The sequence below is a fragment of the Mercenaria mercenaria genome, chromosome 5 (genome assembly GCF_021730395.1).
Source record: "Mercenaria mercenaria strain notata chromosome 5, MADL_Memer_1, whole genome shotgun sequence".
NCBI classification, from domain to species: domain Eukaryota; kingdom Metazoa; phylum Mollusca; class Bivalvia; order Venerida; family Veneridae; genus Mercenaria; species Mercenaria mercenaria.
In genome coordinates this window covers 32,243,518-32,265,906 of record NC_069365.1, presented here as the reverse complement: position 1 = coordinate 32,265,906, position 22,389 = coordinate 32,243,518, and the positions used below count along the sequence as shown (strand labels likewise).

General features: G+C 35.2%; 1 protein-coding gene across 1 annotated transcript in view; it reads left to right on the top strand.

Moving 5' to 3' along the window:
- The first annotated feature begins 2,004 nt into the window (after positions 1–2,004).
- The window catches only part of LOC123558283 (uncharacterized), a 42,086-nt gene continuing 21,701 nt past the window's right edge, over positions 2,005–22,389 (top strand). The window contains exons 1-11 of the mRNA XM_053543110.1: positions 2,005–2,078; positions 2,387–2,509; positions 3,281–5,229; positions 5,822–5,967; positions 7,656–7,788; positions 13,964–14,116; positions 14,490–14,629; positions 16,347–16,500; positions 17,303–17,570; positions 19,396–19,487; positions 20,217–20,338. Of these exons, the coding sequence (XP_053399085.1) occupies positions 2,044–2,078; positions 2,387–2,509; positions 3,281–5,229; positions 5,822–5,967; positions 7,656–7,788; positions 13,964–14,116; positions 14,490–14,629; positions 16,347–16,500; positions 17,303–17,570; positions 19,396–19,487; positions 20,217–20,338 (3,315 nt within the window). The 5' untranslated portion in view covers positions 2,005–2,043. The remainder of the gene's footprint in view (positions 2,079–2,386; positions 2,510–3,280; positions 5,230–5,821; positions 5,968–7,655; positions 7,789–13,963; positions 14,117–14,489; positions 14,630–16,346; positions 16,501–17,302; positions 17,571–19,395; positions 19,488–20,216; positions 20,339–22,389) is intronic.

Below are 22,389 nucleotides of genomic sequence, written 5' to 3'. Positions count from 1 at the left end.
ATTGTGCCAGAGATCTATATATCTTTATATCTTATCGTCAGATGCTGTAGTCTTGGGGTTTGAATTTTAACTTACACGTGTGCAATATGCAAGTACATTTTTAAAAATGCATGTGACTTTTGGCATGAAATAGACGAAAAAAGAAATGACAGTATAGTTTTCATTTCTTCAACTGTCAGCTTTGATCTTCTATAAGTATGCATCAACTGATGTCGATTCTACATAAAATATATATCACCTAGAGTCCTTAAAATCACAGAGTACCTTGATCCGTGGCCATTTTTGTTTGCTTACTGGTCATGGCAGATTTGCATTCACGCACAGGAAATTACATCGGCATTTACTACAAATGTTACTAGACCGTGATGATCTTTCTAATGATAAAAAAATGCGTTTTAAAGCAGCATGCCTCCAGATCTTTCGACAACAAAAAATGATTTTTGTAAGATATCTTGAAATAAATGTTTTCTTTCTTAAGAAGGTTTTAAAACTTAATTACTGACAAACTTTATGTTACGGAAACACTTGAGAATTTGCTGTTTTTACTACTTTTTACGATGAAAATTGAAAAGCGTTTGTCACGCTTTTACTCCAGGTAAACTGTCTCGATTATAAATATCTATATTTTGGAGTCACTATTCACTATGTCAGCTATTGGTTACGATGACAGGAAAATGTCTTTATTGCCGCGGGGATCCGGGGTGCAATTCCCGGCGCGGTTATCTTTTTTTCTTGATTTGGAACTTTTAAAATATGTTAGAAACAAAAATTCACATTCTAATGTTCATAATATGATTAAACTTCAATTTGAAAGAAAGATTATTTTTTAGCCAAATCTGGAGGCATGCTGCTTTAGGAAGGAAAGTGCATTAAATATTAATCTGTCATGAAAATCTTACCTTTTACGCTATTCCCTAAATATAGCCACTAAAAAGACACAATTTTTATACCCTAAAATGGTTCTTTGAAGTCCAAATTTCCTTTGTCTGCTATGTTTATATTTTATCCATGGAGGTCACGTGGCACAAGTTGTGGCGAATAACGGCTACATAAAAAAAAGTGTTTTTCATGTACCTATAACCCTTAGCAATTTTTTCCCTGCTTTTTCAAACTTTCTGAATGATCCTCAGCCTATCAGAAGTGAATACAGGCTATTAGAGTCTCGATCACATTCCCAAAGTGGACTCAATGTAATGGGATGGTAAAAGAAAAACCCATGTAAACACTGGAATCGATCAGATTCGCTGCACTGACGTAAGAGTAACTAAAAGACGGGATTCCGAATCTTTCCTATGCCCTCACTGTGTAAGTCTGGAAGAGTAGAAACTATTTTGTTAGAGATTTGAAATGTTAATGTTTTAACTTTTTGTTACTGTAGTGAAACATTTTATGAGCAAAAACATTGAAAATCATGAAAACCACATTAATGATTATATTTGACCTTTAAGTCATGTGATTCAAGTGCCAGGATGCTGTGATGTTATATCCGCGAAATCAAGGTTTGCAGATGACTGACATAATTTATTTGATATGACTGTGGCAGTTTTTACATATAATTTTTCTTTTCATCTGATATCATGCAACACAATTTTAAGACAAAAGTTTATGTTAAATTTTCAAATGCATAGCAGCTGTCTGCAATATTTGCCTATCATTACAGTTGTAATGTAAGCAAAACTTGAAAAGTCCATATATTTTTCAGGCTTCACTTTCAAGCTTGCATGTAAACAAAGACAAGACAACTGTTTAGTCTTTGATTTGATTTATTTTTTATAATATATTTCATATAAAATTAATGGTATACGTATAGCATATGCAGAAGATAGAGCAAGCAGAAATACATCTATCAAAATTTATCCCAGGGTTACACATTAAGTGCCCTACCTTTTGGCAATAATAATTTGTACATGTAACAATAACAGTTATAATAATTAATATACATTGTATATATATATTTTCAGAATCCTGATTCATCACTGGGATTTCTTTAACAACTTATTGAGTGTTGATCAAGAATGAGATGCTACCTGTAATTGCTCTGATATGGCACAAGCCAGACTGAAAAGGAGAGACAAACAGTTAGTTTAGTTTTGCCTGGCTTTCACTTTATCATTCCATAACTTAGATCATAAATTTTTGATAATTTAAGGATACATTTTCAGATTTATCTGAAATATTTGAATAGAAGAAGTCAAGTAAGTCAAAGGTCAGGATCACAGGGGCCAATATTTCAATAATATGAGAATCACTGGAGTTGCTTGACTTCTTAAATGCTTAAATGCAAAATGTCAGTTGTGCATAAAAATGAAATTTATAGATTTATATTTGTTATTTCAAAATTTATACTTGTTGTTTCAAAATGAAAATAATTTTGTTGCATTCACAGGTATGATCAACTTGTACAGGGAACCAGTAAACTGCACAGGGATATCGAGAACCTTGAGTCCGCTTACCTCTTACATCGACAGATTGTAGATGAAGATGAGAACAATGTCAGGGGGATGATAAGGTATGAATGGAACAATGTCAGGGGGGTGATAAGGTATGATTAAAACAATGTATGGGAGATAATAAGGTGTGATTAGAACAATGTCGGAGGATTATAAGATATGATTTTATTGGGTTTGACGTAGCACCAACACAGCTGTAGGTCATATGGCATCTCCAGCTTTGATAGTGGAGGAAGACCCCCAAGGTGCCCCTCTGTGCATTATTTCATCACGAGCAGGCACCTGGGTAGAACAACTGACCTTCCGTAAGCCAGCTGGATGGCTTCCTTACATGAAGAATTCAACGCTTCGAGTGAGGCTCGAACCCACATCGATGAGGGGCAAATGATTTGATGTCAGCAACCTTAACCACTTGGCTGCATATGCCCCAGATATGATTAGAATGTCATGGTATATTAAATTTGATTTGAACAAAGTCAGGTGGATGATAAGATGATTAGAACAGTGTCATGGATATGATATGATTAGAACAGTGTCATAGGAATGATAAGATATGATTAGAACAGTGTCATGGGAATGATAAGATATGATTAGAACAGTGTCATGGGAATGATAAGATATGATCAGAACAAAATCAGGTGGTTGACAATGTTTACTTGGAAGTTAGAACAATGTCTTGGGGATGATATATATATATACTAGTAGATCAAATGTGCTATTCTTTTGCAGAGCCTGTATGGTGCCAAATAAAAATGTGAAGTGATAGCAATATTGCCATATTTTAATGAAAGTAAATATGAGTTTTATGATTTTATGTTATACATTTTCAGGAAGGAGGTTGGAGGCTCTAGATGGGCACATGGTGGTGCTGGCAAACTCACAACTTATAAATCAAGCAAAGACCTGGTGGACCAGGAGAACAATGTTCCACAAAATGACACCAGAGCTCTTCAGTCTGAAAGGTTAAAACAAAATTCATCAAAAGACAACCTTAGGACAAAAGTCTTAGATAGAAATGACCAAACCTTGAACATGGATTTGTCACCAGAGAGGGCAGATAAAATTTTAGATTTAAAGACAAAGGTATTGAAAAAAGCTAGCTCCCATGTTATAAGAAGAGAAACATGGTCAGCACCATCAGATACTAAGTCAGTTAAACCGAACAAAAATCTTTCTAAAGCTCACCAGAATAAACCTGATAGCAAAAACAGCCATATAAAAACTAACGCTTCCTCAACAAAACCACATAAGCCTGTAAGAAGAAGTAATTCTTTAAAACGTGAACCCAGTGAATCATCTAGATCCCCTACTGCTGTTGTTGAAAAATCAAAAGAAAATAAACAAAAGAAAATCCAAGTACACAGTTCTAGAAGAGAGCCCAATAAATCAGTAGCTGAGCAGAATGGTGTTCATTCACAAAGAAGGTCTAGAATTGATACATGTATGTTTAAAGATAATGAAATGAAAGAAGAGGTTTTAGAACATGTGAATGGTTTGATGTTGACTGAAAATGGTGTTGACAATAACCAGAATAATGGAAATGAATCCAGTAGGTCGGTAGGGAGAACATACACACCCAGGAAATTCCAGTCCCATTCAAATGCTGGAGAGTATGGTATGCCTCAAGGAATTTTCCAGACACAACCCCCAGAACCTCCAGAAATCTACATTGATCCTAGAAAAGGACAGGTTCGTATTTTGGCTGGGAAAGATGAAAGCTTTAATGATGTTTCTAGTCTAGAGGGAACCAAAGTTCTCATACAACCTGGTTCTGTTCATAATAGTGTTGATGGGAACAAACTTGCATGCTCAGTGGTTGATAATGTTTTCAGTTCTAGTCCGCAGCAAGAGATCAGGGATATATTTGGTCTTGAAGACTTTAACACAAGGTCTAATAGACCATCATCTGGAAGACAGGATATAACCTCAACTAGTCCATTTGCAACAAGCAGGCAGTGTAATTCAGAAGTTGAATTCTGGTTGCGAGGTTTGGGGATTCCAGATGTTGAAAAATATGTGAGAATATTTGCTGACAATGAAATTGATTTAACAGACCTTGAGTTCATGTCAGCTTCCCAGCTACATGACATGGGAGTTACAGCGTTTGGAGCTTTAGATAAAATTCTTAAAGGTATAAGGGACCTTAAAAACCTGCCTGTTACGCAAATGGGAAGAAGTGGAGATATTAAGTTACAGTCATCTTCCATTGCCTGGGAAGAAGTTAACAATACACAGAATAAGAAAGCTTCTAAAAAATCAAAATTTAAGGCCAGTAATAAAATATTAAAAGATAATTCTTGCCATTCTGAAACATTTGTAAAACAATCCGGTGCATATGATGTGTTAGGTGGAACAGAGACAAGCAGAATCAGATGTAGTAGTGCCATGTCGAATGTTTCAGAAAGTGCTGAATCTGTGAAAAATTCTGCTAGAGGAGAAAATCCTTCTTTTGCAGCCAGTACAAAATCCAGTAGTGCTAAATGTACAGAGAAGAGACCTCCTAGTGCTAGAAATACTGCAAGTGCAAAATCTAAATCTGACACAAAACTCAAGAGAAGTAACTCTTCAGCTTCTGAGAAACCAGTATCAAAGTTAACTAACCTTGAAACTAAACCAGCAAAAGGTGTACTCCTGAGACCAAGAAGCTCATCATTAACAAGAGAGTCTGCTAAAAGTGGCAGAGAGATTCAAATGAAGAAGATAGAAGAAAAAAAAGAACCAAGACAGTTGAGATCTAGAAGCCGATCTGCAGATGTTGTAAAAAGGAAAGCATTGGAAGGTAGGTCTGAAGGATTATCAAATTCCACTGATTGTATAAAATTAAGTTATATTTTCCAAGACTACAATTATTGTCAGAAGTAAAATATTACCAATTTTGGGCTCTGCAGCAAGTTTTTTTTATATATAAACGACCTTATGAAAACTGTTTGCTTTTTTATTTTTTACCTGTATTTGTTTTTTTTTTCAACATTACATCAGTATTCATATACTGTCAGTATGCCCTAGTGGCTTAACTTTTTGCTTTACCTTGATCTTTTGTCAGAAAAATTGAAAGTCTGAAGTTTTCCTGACATGCATGGACAACTGAGGATGCCTTCTGTGTTCATGTAGATATATATGTAGGAGTTCTGTTATATCACTGAATATTTGAAGTTTTTCACATAAATATAAACAGTGTTGCTGTTCAAAGATGAACTTATTTCTGACTAATGATGCTGAGGTATTTCTTGTACTCAGATACTTGTTCATCTATGATAAATTTTATATGAAAGATATTTCTAATGGGTTTAATGTAATGTAACTGGGGTGCTTTGAAAATGATCAAATGAAAACAATTCAAACTAAAACGAGCAAGCATAATGTTTTGATAGGTGTACATGCTGCAGCTAAAAAGTTTGAGGAAAGAAAACAGAAGACAAAGGACAGTGAGAAGAGTTTTCCACCATATGACGAGAGGCAGAAGTTGCGGAGAGATGAGATGGCTGCCAGGCATCTGGAAAGGGAGAAATACAAGGAGGTATGATAGTGTGACCCATTAAATTTGTAAGCGTAAAATGTCATTTGGACAAAAATAATCACTTTGTGGGAAAATTTTTATGGAGATTTCAGATTTCTGAAAGACATAGTCTGGTTTCATTTTCATTGGGACTTGATTTTAGAGTTGATATCAAACACAGAATTGACAAAATTAGATGTCGATGAAAATGATGATTTCATTGTAAACAACTTACAAATATGCCACAGCCTAGGACTTGTTCAGCCACACTTCGAGAACTTATGTTAGCAACTGGGCTGAACAGAGCTGCGAGTTTGGTATGTTGTATGAACAGGTCTGCAAGGCTCTAGGTTTGATACCTGGTCCAAACAGAGGTCAGAGGCTTCAGGTTTGATACTGATCTGAACAATGCTGTAAAGCACCAGGTTTGACATGTGGCCTTAACAGTGTTGTGAGATTTAAGGTCTGTAAATGACCTGAATAGTTCTGTGACACTCCAGGTGTGATGTATCGTTTGTTGGCATATTTACAACAACCTGTGACTTACATTTAAGTCAGTCCTGTCTTAGCAACTGACAAATAGTTAGACAATACTTTAATATGATTATAATTATCTGTGTAGGTTAAAAAAATGCTACATTGTTAAAATGATCTAAATCTTTAGAAAATATTTTGACTAATCTCTGTGAATCAAGATATTTCTGTTTGAATGAATTATTCCCCAGTTATTTGTCTATATATGGATGAGATACTTGCATTTCCTAATATAAGCCTGAAGAAAATAATTGTAGACTGTAGAAAAATAAGGTGAAGATAATGGAGATTTCTCTAACTCAATATACAGTGAAACACCGCTCGCTCGAGGTCGCAAGGGGATGAGCAAAATGCTCGAGTTATCCATGGTTTCGAGCGACCCAAACATTGACCAACATACGAAGAAAATTGAAGTTTGTTTTACCAACTGTCATCGAGACCATTTGCAGAGGAAACGGTGATGCGTTATAATAACACACTCGTGACATTTAAAAAAAACAAACGTATTACAAACGTTATTTATGAGAGATCGTAAATGGCACATGTGAAGAAACATCTAAGACATTTTTTTATTTGAAATACTGTAATCGAATTCGCAATTTTCTTTTCCAAAATAAGATCTCCTAATTATCGTCTCAATTTTATGAAAATGCTATCTTATTTCCTTTATTTGCATGCAAACAACTGCTGATTAAAATATTAAGATCTCACAATTATCTCCTCGATCCCGCAGAAAACAAAGTAATAATTAATAACAATTTCGATCAATAAAATTTTTCTTCCACCTTTCATCAATAATTAATCTCATTATCAGATCAAATATACCGACAAACAAACATTTAAGATAGTCGTGGAATAGACCATGCAATTTTCACGACGTGAGAAAATTTTTAATTAACCGATACATTCTGACCGCCGATGGTGTGAAAAATTTTGACACCTCTGCTCGAGTTATCCATAAGCAACAAAGAGTAAGTTAATACACAGGGACCAGGTGTCATGCTCGAGCGATCGAGTTATCGATGCTCGACCCAGCCATGGTAATTTCACATAGAAAATAGAAGGAAATCGGCCGGGACCACATGAATTGCTCGAGCGAGCCCGGGTGCTCGAGTCATCGATGCTCGAGCGAGCGGTGTTTCACTGTACATTTTTACGTACGTTTTAATGTGCAGATAACAGCAGATGGCAACACTACTGACAGTGATGATGATGATGAGCAAAAGCAAGCATCTGGTGGTCATGATCACAGTCAGGGTCTAGAGAATCTTGTTACAGTGAATATACTGTCTCCTCCTGGAAAATCAGGTAAAATGTTAATACATGGGTAATCTATGAACTTCGATAATGTCTGCACTGTTGCGTACACTTGCAGATACTTATATTAAACATAATAACTGAACAAATAGAATAAAAACACAGCATTTCTAAATTCCACAGAGCATTCTGGATAATTATGTTTTTAGTGTTATAGTTTAATTTCATTAATTGTATTAGTAGATGGGTGTACAGTTGTCAGTTTGCCATGGTTACTATGATAGTTGCTATGATACATGCACATGCTTATGAATAATGCATGCTCTTTCTGCCGTTTACAAAATTATTATTCAGTGTTTACTTAAATAACAGTTCCCATTTGTACAGCACAAATTTATACCATATAGCATGTGATTTAGACAATTACTTTCATATAAAGTGTAAACACAGTCAATCTGAATAATCTGCTGTGAAATTGCTGCAGTCCTTCTATTAATCATGACTCATCATTAGATGTAACAACTGACTAAATATGGTTCTTTATTATATACCTATATAAATTCTGTTAACAATACGGCTTGTACTTCACAAGTAAATAAGATCAGGCAGGAAAAAATCTGTATTTTACCTTTTGTATTGTATGCCGGCAGACTACTTTCATTTAATATGTATGACCTGACACCATTCTATACATAGTGCACACAAAAACTTAAGTCAGTTCTATTTTAACATCGATAAACATCGAAGATTTCATTTGACAACGAAACAACTAACAAAAAGTGGTAATTATAACAGTAGCTAGGTCTGGTACTCGTGGATTTTGCCAGGTCAGATCACATCGGGGCTTGTGCATCTCATGTGATCTGATCTGGCAAAATACACTCAAGCTGAATACAGTATCCCAGATTAAGCTACTATTATTATAACCCTATTTTATTTTATTTAACAATAGTAGTGGGTTAGCATTTCATTGCAACTTTTGATATATTTATTTTTACATTTAGAAAGTTTGTTTTATTTCACCTCTGCTATTACAAAATCAGGCTTTTGGTAAATGTTATGTGCGTGACATATTTCAGAAGGTTAGACTGTGTATATTTTGTTGAGTTTTTTGATGTTATATTTTTAGCACAAAGTGGCAGCAAAACATCACCTACAGTTATATATGTTCTTCCTCCAATAAGTATGATGTAGAAAGTTGAAATCTTGCAGTATATGTATAGCTAGAACAGCTTGTGAGATGTGTTAGAAAATCATCGAGGCACTTTTTACATGACAGTATCATTTCTGATAACACTTTAACATTGTTTGATTTCTTTTCTTGGAAGATCTGTACTGCTCTTGATATATGAGAAGTAGGTCGTGATTTCAGCTGTGTACTCGGGGCTGGGTGGTCATCAGTGAATAAATAGCTTGAACTGGATTTGCACATATTGTCGGGGCTTCCATGGCCATTCATTTTTGGAGCTGCGCCATGAGAAAACCAACATAGTGGCCACTGGTCAGTCTGGTCAGGATCCATGCTGTTCGCTTTCAAAGCCTATTGGAATTAGAGAAACTGTTAGCGAACAGCATGGATCCTGACCAGACTGCACGGATGCGCAGGCTGGTCTTGATCCATGCTGGTCACAAAGCCACTATGTGGGTTTTCTCATGGCGCGGCTCATTTATAGAGTTATTTCAATTAAACAGTATTGTATAAACATCTGTACCTTTTGTACTCGACTCGCACAGTTTTCATCCACTTCAAATGAAACTTAGTATACATCATTAAAATGAAGTGGACATCTGCATATCATTGGGCTTTTTTTTAGTGCAGTATTTTTAGCTCACCTGAGCACAAAGTGCTGAAGATAAGCTATTGTGAGCACCCTGTTGTCTGTCGTTGTCTGTCATTGTGTGTTGTATATCATCAACAGTTCAACTGTTAACACTCTAAAGTCCAAGATTTTGGCCCAATCTTAATGAAACTTGGTCGTATGGGGTCAAAAACCAGGTCACTAGGTAAGTTAATAAAAGAAAGTTTGTTAACGCTCTAGGGACCACAATTTCTACCATATCTTCATAAAATGTTGTCAGAAATATTGTCTTCATTAAATCTAGGTCAGAATTGGAACTAGATTACCTGAGGACTTGAACAAGGTCACAATGTCAAATCATAGAAAAACCTTGATAGTTTTCAACTGTCTGTTCGTTCGTTTATTAGTCACTACGTTAACTACGTCATAGAAAAAACACATTCTACAGGCCACATTTTTATGCCCCGAAGGGAGGCTTATTAGTTTTCAACTGTCTGTTCGTTCGTTTATTAGTCACTACGTTAACTTTTTGCATGAAGGCACTTTACTCGCGAACCACTGCACCCAGGACCTTCAATCTTCACTTGCTGATAGTACTCATTGAGTACACGACCCCTACTGACTTTGGGGTCACCAGGTCAAAGGTCAAGGTCACAAGGGCCAACGTTAACTTTTTGCATGAAGGCACTTTACTCGCGAACCACTGCACCCAGGACCTTCAGAATTCACATGCTGATAGTACTTATTGAGTACACGGCCTCTACTGACTGGGGTCAAAGGTCAAGGTCACAGGGGCCAACGTTAATTTTTTGCATGAAGGCACTTTACTCGCGAACCACTGCTCCCAGGACCTTCAAACTTCACATGCTGATAGTACTTATTGAGTACACGGTCCCTACTGACTTTGGGGTCACCAGGTCAATGGTCAAGGTCACAGGGACCAATGTTAACTTTCTGCATGAAGGCACTTTACTTGCGAACCACTGCACCCAGGACCTTCAAACTTCACATGCTAATAGTTCTTATTGAGTACACGACCCCTATTGACTTTTGGGTCACCAGGTCAAAGGTCAAGGTCACCAGGTCAAAGGTCAAGGTGCTGCGGGGGCATTTGTCACCATAAGTGACAGCTCTTGTTTCTTCTAGTTAACACTCTAGAGGCCCCATTTATTACCATATCTCTATGAAACTTGGTCAGAATGTTAATCTTGATGATCTTTATAAGTCAAGATAAAATCTGGCACAAGTGGGTTCAAAAACTAGGTCACCAGGTAAAAAAAATCAAGGGAAAAGCTTGTTAACACTCTAGAGGCCATTTATGACTGTATCTTCATGAAACTTGGACAGAATGTTAACCTTGATGATCTTTAGGTTAAGTTCGAATCTAGGTCATGTGGGATCAAAAACTAGGTCACCAGGTCAAATCAGAGGAAAAGCTAGTTAACACTCCCTCCATCACCATCCACGTATCAGATTTCTTACTTGATTGTGCTGTCTTAAGGACTTCTGTTCTTTTAAGTTCAAATGTAATGAAATTATTTGCTTCTTAGTACTTACATCCTTAATTTTTTGCTGGATATATTCCTTTATCATTCCTCAAAACAAACCCATTCAGCGGGGGATACCAATTTATCGAATTTGCTTGTTTTTTAAGGCTTTAATAAAGAAATTTGTTCAAGCAAGCAACTAAACTCAGGTGAGCGATATAGGGCCATCATGGCCCTCTTGTCCATAAGGTGTAGTTAATTTTGAAATCTTGCTTATCTGAGGTCTTCAACCAGGTCACAAAGTCAAATTACAGAAAAACGTTTATATTCTGAAGGTCCCGTTTTCTACTTGATTGTCATCAGTTAAAAGTCTTTGTCAGAATGTTTATTTTTATGAAATTTAGATCAAGTTGAAATCTAGTGTGTCTGAGGTCAAAAACTTTGTCTCTAGGTAATCATAAAAAGCCTTGTTAAGGGTGCAGAGGCCATCATTTGTTCCTAATCTTCATAAAACTTTGTCAGAGTGCTTGCCTTTATGAAATCTAGGTCAACTGTGAAACTAGGTTATCTAGGTCAAAAACTTGGTCACTAGGTCATATCATAGAAAGACCTAGTTAACACTAAAAAGGCACATTTTCAACCTGATCTTCTTGATACCTAGTCAGAATGTTTGTCTGTTTTATAGGCTCTATGATAAATTTGTAATTTGGTAACTTGGATAAAAAAACCAGTTCACTAGGTCAAATCATTGGAAAAACTTGATTGATGGCCTGCCTGATTTAAATAAAACATGGTTAAAATGTTTGTTACTATGGACTCTGCTTTAAATGATATCACAGAATGTTCCTTTCATGACCCTATACCAAGTTTGTTCAAATTATTTCAGATTGTCAAAAACATGGCTACCAGAGTGGCCACCACAACTTCTTTTCATGTAGCGCTTGACGGATCTTCATCAGACCTGGTCTATATCATTCTTGTAAAGCAGTCTGTTAAATTTGTTCAAATGTGGGCACTTGGTGCCTTTAAGGGGATACCAGAGCTAAAAATAAAAACGTTTTTAAATTACATTTCCCCTTAAACATCCATGACATACTGTTTGTCTCAAATTTGATCAAATGGTGGTACTTGACCTGTCAAAAGTTTTTTATACTAAACACAGAAGTTACCAGTCATGCTTCAGTGTGTTATGTGTATATTCAAGGTCAAATAGTCATGGTCAGGTGAGGGACTTGGTGCCAATATGGCCCTCTTGTTTGGTTTAACCATGTTACAGCTACTTATTACATATTACAGTATTTTGTATTCTCTGCAGCTTCCGTCTGATTCAAATGAAACTTGGTATACATCATCAACATAAAGTACACATTGACATATTCTTGGGACTTTCTAACTTGACAGATTACATTTTTATAAAGCCCTCTTTCTTTGATTCTGTCAAGAATTTTCAGGGGGCATATGTCAATGTTGACATCATTCTTTTTATTTCTTGAAAAAGCTTTTGCTTTAAGAATATGAACAAGTGCCATTTAAAAGAAAATCAGATTAGAAATAAAAGACTCTGTTTTTGAAATTTAGAAATAGTAAGTAGGTAGGCAACAGTGGTAATTTTTTATTCAATTTGTTTGGCATATAGTGATAGCATTTTAGATTTTATTTGCAAATATAATAGTCTTAAATGAATGTCTGTCTTTACTATAAGATAAAACTTTGTAACCTTCACTTACAAGGGGTTTAAAAAAGTGACTGCTTTTGTAGTCTTTGTGGTCTATGAAATCACAGTATTTCAGAAACGTTCTGAATGAGTGTAACACAAATGCATGCGTAAATTTAAGTGTGCATTATGTATTTGTTATTTTTAAGAGTGGACATTGCTAGAATGCATGTAGTGATTGTGAATTTGCTTTTGAAAATGTCTTATTTCTATTATTCTTAACTTTTTGCAATAAAATTTGATTTTTAGCTTGACTATACAAAGAATAAATAGAGCTATTGGACACCCCTGTGCGTCAGCATCTGCGTCCCAATTTGACTAAGTTTTTGTATGTAAGCTGGTATCTCAGTAACTTCTTGTTGAAATGGATTGAAACTTCACACACTTATTTGCTGTGATAAACTAACTTATATTACACAGATTCCATAAATCTGTGTTGCTTTCTAACAAAATTATGCCCCTTTTTCGACTTAGCAATTTTTGGTTAAGTTTTTGTTTGTAAGCTGGTATCTCAGTATTAACAAATGGGAATGGATTGAAACTTCACAGACTTGTTTCATTGTGATGATCTAACATGCAGTGCACAGGTTTCATAACTCTACTTGGCATTTTTAGCAAAACTATGTCCCTTTTTCAGCTAAGCAATTTTTGGTTGAGTTTTTGTATATAAGCTAATAGCTCAGTACCCACTAATGGGAAGGGATTGAAACTTCTCACACTTGTCCACTGTGATGAGCTGACTTGCAATGTACAGGTTCGTTAACTCTGTTTTGAATTTTTACAAAATTATGCCTCTTTTTCTGCCTTTTATATTCATTCAATTGACAAGGCTGTTGAATAGTTGAGCATTACTTTCCTCAGACAGCTCTTGTTTAATTTTAAAATTTGTGGGAAAGAGTGGTTTGAGAGAAAGACGGTGTTTGCATTGACAGGCATCATATCTGCACTAGTTATATTCTTACCATATTATTTGCTACTTAATGAAAATACATTTGCAACCTATGTAAATGTTTATGTTTGATTCTGAAGTGTCTTCTCTTCAAATGACATAACATCTGATCATGCAGAACAGGCATAAAAATCATTCTACAATATAAATTAAACAAATATGTTGTACAGTTTAAATGCTTTAAACTACATGTATCTGAAAAGTTGTTTTTTATAGGTTATAGCCTTATTTTTTCTGTTGGTTTTGATATTCAGCATGAATTGTTGTAAAATTTCAGATCCTCGCATGTCGCCTTCCCTGCATGAAGACAAAAGTAAGACACATGTTATAAAACCAGACATGCGGAAATCCCTCAGGAGGCTGGAACGGTCTAGAAAACAAACAGTTAGTGCTGTCAAACCTTCAGAACACCAGATGGAATCTGATATAGGTAGATTTTTTTATCCATATCTCTATAATTATTCACAAATATGGCAAGTTTGAATATATTGATGCCCCAAACTACTGTATGTTTGTGGTTGAAATTGAAAACAGGTATTTGTGGTTATGTAGTAATTGTCAGATTAGACATGAAGATGATTTAGCATTTTATAATTAACTTTGCTTTGTATTTCTGGTGTCAGGGGCATAGTACAATTACATGCAACATGATTATATGTAATATAGACAGAAGATTATTTAATCTGAAAGAAAACTGAAGTATTATCCTCAGTTTGTAGAGCAGAGCCAAATTTCTGTAGATCCTACCAGTATTCTCTGTGTTCTATGTATATGCTGTACCCAGAATGTTTTAATTTGTTTAGAACCTCCTCTGCTGTCAACATACAAGATTAACAACAAAGATCGAGATAAGAGTCAGTCAGAACCTGAAAGTGGCTACAGGACAGATGGGAGCACAACATATTCTCAGATTGAAGACAGAGTCTCTGATATACAAAGAAAGGTTAGTGTATCATATTGTCAAACTGAGGACAGAACTTCTTGTATACAAGGAAAATGTGAATGTAACATATAGTCATACAGAGGACAGGGTATTAAATTATTTTGATATACAGAGAAAAGTGAATGTAAAGTATGTATTATCAAACTCAGGACTATTTGATATACAAGGGTGTGAGGTGGTGTGAGTGTTACATAGTATCAAACAGTTGACAGTGTCTTTAATATACAGAGAACATTGAGGGTAACATGTTGTCAGCTGAGGACAAAGACTTTGATATACAATGAAGGATGAGTGTATCATATTGCCAAACTGAGGACAGAATCTTTGAAATACAGAAAAAATAAGAACGACATTCCTCAGGTAGAGTATAGGCTTGCTGATTTGCAGGGGAAAAAAAAGTACAGCCTGCTCTCATATTGCAAACAGAATCTCTGATATACAGTTATAAGTACAACACATTCTGTTATTGAAAACACAATCTGCTGTATAGAGGTGAGTACAACACATCCTTAGATCGAAGACACGTGGTGTACCCAGGGATCATCCTACAAGGCGATTTGAGCGATATCGTCGCTTTGAAGTCAGCCACTTCGCCTAATTATCGCCTCCGGGCGAAATCCGAAATCACCGAGTTCTTTAGAGTGTTGTAATCTGTTTGTAAAACTTGATGCATATTCTAGATTAAATTACCGATAAATCCATAGTCAACCCCGCCTACTCGCCTGTCAAACTTCAGCCAATCGTAGCGTTAATATCCCACTGTGTTAATCAATAATATTGTAAGCCGCCGCCATTTTGAAAATTTTCAATCGGCATGTAAAAAGCGGATAAACTTAACGAGTTCATTATCTTATGCATCAATTGTATGTTATTTCTTGATTTTATTAAAAATTACTTCAAAAATTATTTCAGATACGGCCAGTTTCTGTTAATGAATTGCCTGGGTGCTGTGGATAGAAAAAAAACAATTCCGCGGAAGTCTGAACTGCCGTATAAAATATTGTAAAAAGATCGCCAATATTAACGAGTTTGGTATTATTTTCGAAAAGATTAATAAATGAATCAACTAAATGTATAAATCTGAACAAGTTGATGCAAGAATTGGGCATTATTAATGCACGAGAATTGAATCATGAATGAAAATTTTCATGGCGTTTCGATCGTGTACCTGATAAATTAACGAGTTTCGGACGTGTAAATTTCGGATAAAAATTTAAAGGCAACTTTTTCATAGCTAAGTTTATACTTTATTTATAATTTCATGATAATAATAATGCAATTATCAATTTTCTTAAATAATTACCCTTTATTAGTTATAGAAAGACCCATAGAAAGTGGATATATATAGGCAGGAAACTGAATACTATGCTGGATATCTTCTCCGTAAATTCCTCAATTTCTCCCTAAATTCTGTGGAGGGAGAAGTCACTTCTCCCTAAATTTTTGACCTAGGATGATCCCTGGGTGTACCACCCTTCATCCTTGGAATAGTTATACCACTTTCAGATTGAGGACGATGTGTCTGATCTGCACTGGATGATAAGTGTAAATTATTTAAGATTTAAGGAAGGGTGTGATATAAACAGGATGAAGATAAAAATGTTAAAATGTCTTAATGAGATGAACGTAGATTTGATGCTAATTCAAATTTCCAATTTAATTAGTGATAGAACTGATTTTGTTGCAACCCTAATCCTTATCTTTGTTTTATTTGTAGATTAAAAGATTGAAATCTCGTGCCAGCAGTGGAGATGAAATGACCTTGACCCTAGTACATGACCTGCAGGAACAGCTGTTACACTTTGAGAGACAGTTGAAAGACAAGGAGAGAGAACTGAGGAATCAGCATAGTGATCCAGAGTCAAACCGGGGTAATGTATTTAATTACGAACTCATCTGATAAGATACAAATGTATACATAAACCTGAAAAGTATTGATATAGTATCTGAATGGCAGTAGCAACTTGCTCTCAATTGGTGTTTGATAGGCTGCGTGAACATTGTAATACATTATTGAAATCCAGATAATTATGTACTTGGACATCGTGTTGTTATATTTTCTGGTCCTTTGGGATCATGGAGAACATTCAGTTTTACTTTGATAGAATTCTGTTTAAGCGAGTGCTAGAGTTTGTGAGAGGGTGTTGCACTAATCATTACCTCTTGCGAACAAGATCAAACCAAGTTTGCTATTCATTTTGCTTGGTTGCCTTCTATGCTTCCAAAGAATCTTCTCACAGTTTTCATTTAAGTTGAACTGGAACATACATGAAGAAATGGTAATTAGTAATATATAATGTAATAGCCCTAGAAGTATTTTTTTGCCTACAAGGTGGACTCTCACTGCTAGGCAGAATAAGCTCTTTATCTGATGTTCTGTTCTCGTTCTTTGTTTTATACCTTTAATAACATGATAACTTGGCAGGTAATTTATAGCAAGATAAGTGACCGAGCCTTGGCTGATACTCTTTGTGCCCCACTTAGTGGCACTTAGATTTATCCTTGTCTGTACATCTATCAGTCTGTCCTTCCTTCTGGATTTGTTTTGTGCATATCTCAAAAAGAATTTGATATAGAGTCATGATGCATTTTGTTGTTCATCTTGTGAAGTTGTGCACCAGTGAAACTATACAGTGAACAGTATGATATACCTACCTTTTTATACTTTATCAGAATCTAACAAACCAAGCACACCAAAGCTATCAGCAAGAAAACTATTAGCTGATGGGAATAGGTCATTTAACTCCAGTCCTATTTTTGGACTGTTAGATGACAGCAGGGGAAAGATGGAGGATGGAAGTTACGGAAACGCAAGGGAGGGAGTCAGGGGAAGGATGGAGGATGGAAGTTATGGAAACACAGAGGAGGGAGTCAGGATGAGTAAGAAAGAACTTCTTGATGAAATGAAGAAAGAGAAACAACAACACCACAAACAAATCAGGTATAAAATCATATAATTGGTAAGATGAAGCCTTATTTTTTAATTATACACCCAGATACAAAGTATATGGGAGCAATGTTGGGGTCATGCCGCTCTGTCTAGAGGCATATCTGAAACAAGCAGAACCCAGGTAACTTTGTCCAAGGTGAAAGGATACACTTTCAGGTGAAATGTCAAATAGCTTTATTTTGTGACCTGAAGGTCCTTGTAGAGCTATTGTTAAACCCATTTGTCTGTTGTTGTCCGTCTTCAACAGTTTTACAGTTAACACTGTAGAGGTCACAAATCTGAACCAGTATTTATGAACCTTGGTCAGAAGTTTTGCCTTAATATAGTCTCAGATGAATTTCATACTGGTTTAATATCTTGGGTCAAAAACTAGATCACTAGGTCAAATAATAGAAAAACCTTGTAAACACTTGAGAGGCCACATTATTTACATGATCTTAATGAAACTTTGTCAGAAAATTTGTCTTAATAAAATCTAGGTAAATTCAAAACTAGGTAATATGAATCAAAAACTGTCCCAAGGTCAGATCCTAGAAAAACTTTGTTACTCTCGAGAAGTCACATTTTATACCAGATTGTTGTGAAATATGGTCATGATGTTAACCGTAATAAAATCTAGGTCAAGTTCAGTACTGGGTCAACTGACATCAAAGAGGTAGGTCACTAGGTCAGATCATAGAAATACTTAATGAAATCTAGGTTATGGTTAGAACTGGGTTATCTGAGATTTAAAATTAAGTCACTAGGTCAAATCATAGAAGAACTTTATAAACACTTTTGAGGCCACATTTTCTACCTGATCTCCATGAATCCAAATCTGAATGTTTGTTAAAATAAAATTTAGGTCAAATTGGAAACTTTGTCATCTACAGTAAAAAGTAGGTCAGTTAGTATGATTGTTAGGTAAAAGAAAAGGTCTTTGGAAAATAGAATATTTTATTTTTATACTCATTAACCAGTCAAAGACTTACCGTATAGCGGGTTAATTCTGCTGTTTTGTCCTAAAATGGGCCTAGTTTATTTCTGCGGTTTTTATTTCTGCGACCTTCAAGAAAAGCAGGAATTAATTGTTGCGGTTTGCATAATCTGGAAGTAAACTCTGTGCATGGGAAATAGCTATCGCATTTACTACGTCATAATCAACCATTAAAATGCATATCGTTCTCGTTAGTTTTGTCTTGGCGGTATCATCTAGGTTGGAATCTAAGACAGTGAAGTTGGCGCAGCTGATTTATGTTTAAATCTGATTTCTCTTTTCATTACCGTGCATGATCAAAAATCAGAGTTAAAAATAAAAGGTCCAGTACCAGTAATTCATTTTGAAGGACATTTTCATAAAATGTATCACATTCTTCTTCTTCTTCTTATCGTTCGCGACTGCTGGTAGAAAACTACGATTTATTTACAAATATTAACAAATGCAAAATCTTGTACATAGTCCGTTCGGTGACCATTTATTCGTGGACAATAGATTAATATAAAAGCAATCAACCACAATCGATACAGTGTGAATAACTTGATAGCAGATGAAAAACTCGTGAGATAAAGATAACTGGTCATTATATTAAGCAAAATATCAAAAATAATTTCTGCATCAAAAAAAAACCTGCTGATAGTTAAAATGTGCGGAATTTATTTCTGCATGACAGCCTTGACCCACAAATTTAGCAGAAATAAAAACCCGCAGACTTAACCCGCTATACGGTAAACAGTAAAAAGTCATCAGGAAACCTTGCTGCTAAAAATAGTTTGAATAACTATGCAGGAAATAAAACATTTGACCGTAGCATTTCTATTGATATGTGTATAATTTCAGACAGCTACAGTCAGAACTACAGAAGTTTAGACACTCAGATCCAGTGACAAGTCTGGAGCTGGATCAGAGAGATATCAGTTATAAACAGGAAGGTATGTAGCATTTTTTAGCTTTTTAGCTCACAAGCTGAGCACAACTTCACCATTTTTTCATGGTTGTTCATTGGGTGGTCCTCTGCCATGGCTTTTCAAATCTTTCTGCTTGGTTGTACAAGATCTGCACCTAAGTCAATGCTCTTGAAGTGAAGTGTTTTTTGAGTGACCCTCTTCCAAGATAGTTTAAATTATTATGATTTATCAAAAAACATGGCCACCAGGAAACTTTAAAAATCTTTTTGTCAGAATTGCAGGCTTGAGTTTAAGATAATTTCATGTTGATCTTAAGGTGACCTTCTATCAAATTATTCACTTTAAACTCTTCTGGTCAGAAACAGTATCAAACTTTGAATGTATATACCAAGAAGCAAATAAGACTTCCATTATCTTATCTGTAGTTTGAAATTGACAATTCTAATGACCATGAAGAAATGGTATTGGCCAAAACTTCAAAATTGAATGTCAACAGAATTAACTGATTTCACAGTAAGAGAGTGTTTTAAAATGAAACGATATGGGGCATGTCTTGTTGATATACGAAAGCATTGAATCTCCTTTTACAAAATATGACAATGGAACATAATCATAAATGAAACCTATATTACAACTTAGGGTAGAATTTGAACAGTTTATATATACCGCAAGTGTATTTTTGTCTAATAATTATCTATGTTAGAAGCGTACAAAAAGTAGTTCAGTAAAATTAATGCAATTATTTCTATTCAGATCTTGTAGGTGAGGGGACATTTTCTCGTGTGTACAAGGGTGAATTCCAAGGGTCAGAGGTTGCTGTAAAACAGCTGAAGATGTCTTTACAACAGCAAGATAAAAACTACTTTGCTGCTGAGGTATGCACTACTTTTCCTTCTTTCTTTTAAATCTTTTCTGAAAAACAAATTACACAACGCTTTTATCTTTAAAAGTAAAAATGATGTATCAGATAGAACTAAATAGGAACATTCATATTGAAAATTAATTGGAAAAATTTTACAGTTTTGTCTTATATTTTAAGAACAGTATCCCCTCTATCAGCATTTATCATATTTGAATGATATTTTCTTAGTTTGATTGCTGTTTCCAGTAAAAATGAAGAATTGGGTAAAAACTCAAAAACTTGGGTAAAACTTTTGTTAAATTATGCCTCTTTTGCATGTAGCGTCTTTTTCAACAAATTTTCAACAAAATTCCGTTTTCAGTTATCCGCAAGAAATCTTGATAACTACACATCACAACAGAATGAAAGTTTACACTGTCCACCATGATAATACCAAAAAATGACATAGGTTCCATAACTCTTGCTATTATTTTGACGAAGTCATGTTCTTTTTGTACTTTGCAAATTTTTAAAACAAAATTTTGTTTGCAATTGCATTGAAGTAATATCTCTGTAACTACTTGTTGCAGCAATAAATGTAAGAAAGTAAACACACTGTTTGCTATGATAATATCAAGTATAGGACATAGGTTCCAAAACTTTTGCTGTCATTTTGATGAAATAATGCTCCTTTTTAGCTTGAAGAATAGTCTAGCTATTCTACTCACCCTGGCGTCGGCATTGGTGTCACACCTTGGTTAAGTTTTTGCATGCAAGTACATACAGCTATCATTTAAAGGCATATAGCTTTGAAACTTATTTTTTCTTTTTCTAGGTCAATTACCAATCTCGCTGGGTCAAGTTCCATAACTCTGACATGTATTTTGAGCAAATTATGCCCCCTTTTGGACTTAGAAAATTCTGGTTAAAGTTTTACATGCAAGTTCCTATCTCCAAAACTAATGCAGATATTGAATTGAAACTTCACATGTGTCTTCGGGGTTGTAAAACTAGTTGATAGCACCAGGTACCATAACTCTGACCTTCATTTTGGCCAAATTATGCCCCCTTTTGGACTTAGAAAATTCTGGTTAAAGTTTTGCGTGCAAGTACATACAGCTATTACTAAAAGGCATATAGATTTGAAACTTATTTTTTTTTTCAAAATCAATTACCAACCTCACTGGGTCAAGTCCCACAACTCTGACATGTATTTTGGGCAAATTATGCCCCCTTTTGGACTTAGAAAATCCTGGTAAAAGTTTTACATGCAGTTACTATCTCCAAAACTAATGCAGATATTGAATTGAAACTTAAACTGTGTATTCAGGGTTCTAAAACTAGTTGATAGCATCAAGTCCCATAACTCTGACCTGCATTTTAGCCAAATTATGCCCCCTTTGGACTTAGAAAATCCTGGTTAAAGTTTTGCTTGCAAGTACTTACAGCTATTAATACTTAAAGGCATATAGATTTGAAACTTATTTTTTCATTTTCTAGATCAATTAACAACCTCACTGGGTCAAGTCCCATAACTCTGACATGTATTTTGGGCAAATTATGCCCCCTTTTGGACTTAGAAAATTCTGGTAAAAGTTTACATGCAAGTTACTATCTCCAAAACTAATGCAGATATTGAATTGAAACTTCACATGTGCCTTCAGGGTTATAAAACTAGTTGATAGCAGCAAGTCCCATAACTCTGATATGCATTTGGTCATATTATGTCCCCTTTTGAAGTTAATACTCTTTTGATATTTAACATTTTGGGTAATATCTTCCTGCTTCTGGGACAATATTTCGAATAGTCAAGTTTGGCTGTCTTATGGACAGCTCTTGTTTAACCTATTTTTTATCAACAAATTTTCAACAAAATTCTGTTTGGCATTATCAGCAGATTAGTTGCTGCACGAAACTTCACACTCTTCTTTGCCTCGCCACACCCCCACCCGCCTGAAAGCAAATTTTTATTTTTTACTGTTAGTTTTTTGTGTTACTTGATATTGTCTTGTCTCTTAGTGCTCCGGCATCCCTTGGCCCACATTGCTCTTCCCTCATTACCCCACATTCTCTTCTCCATATAAT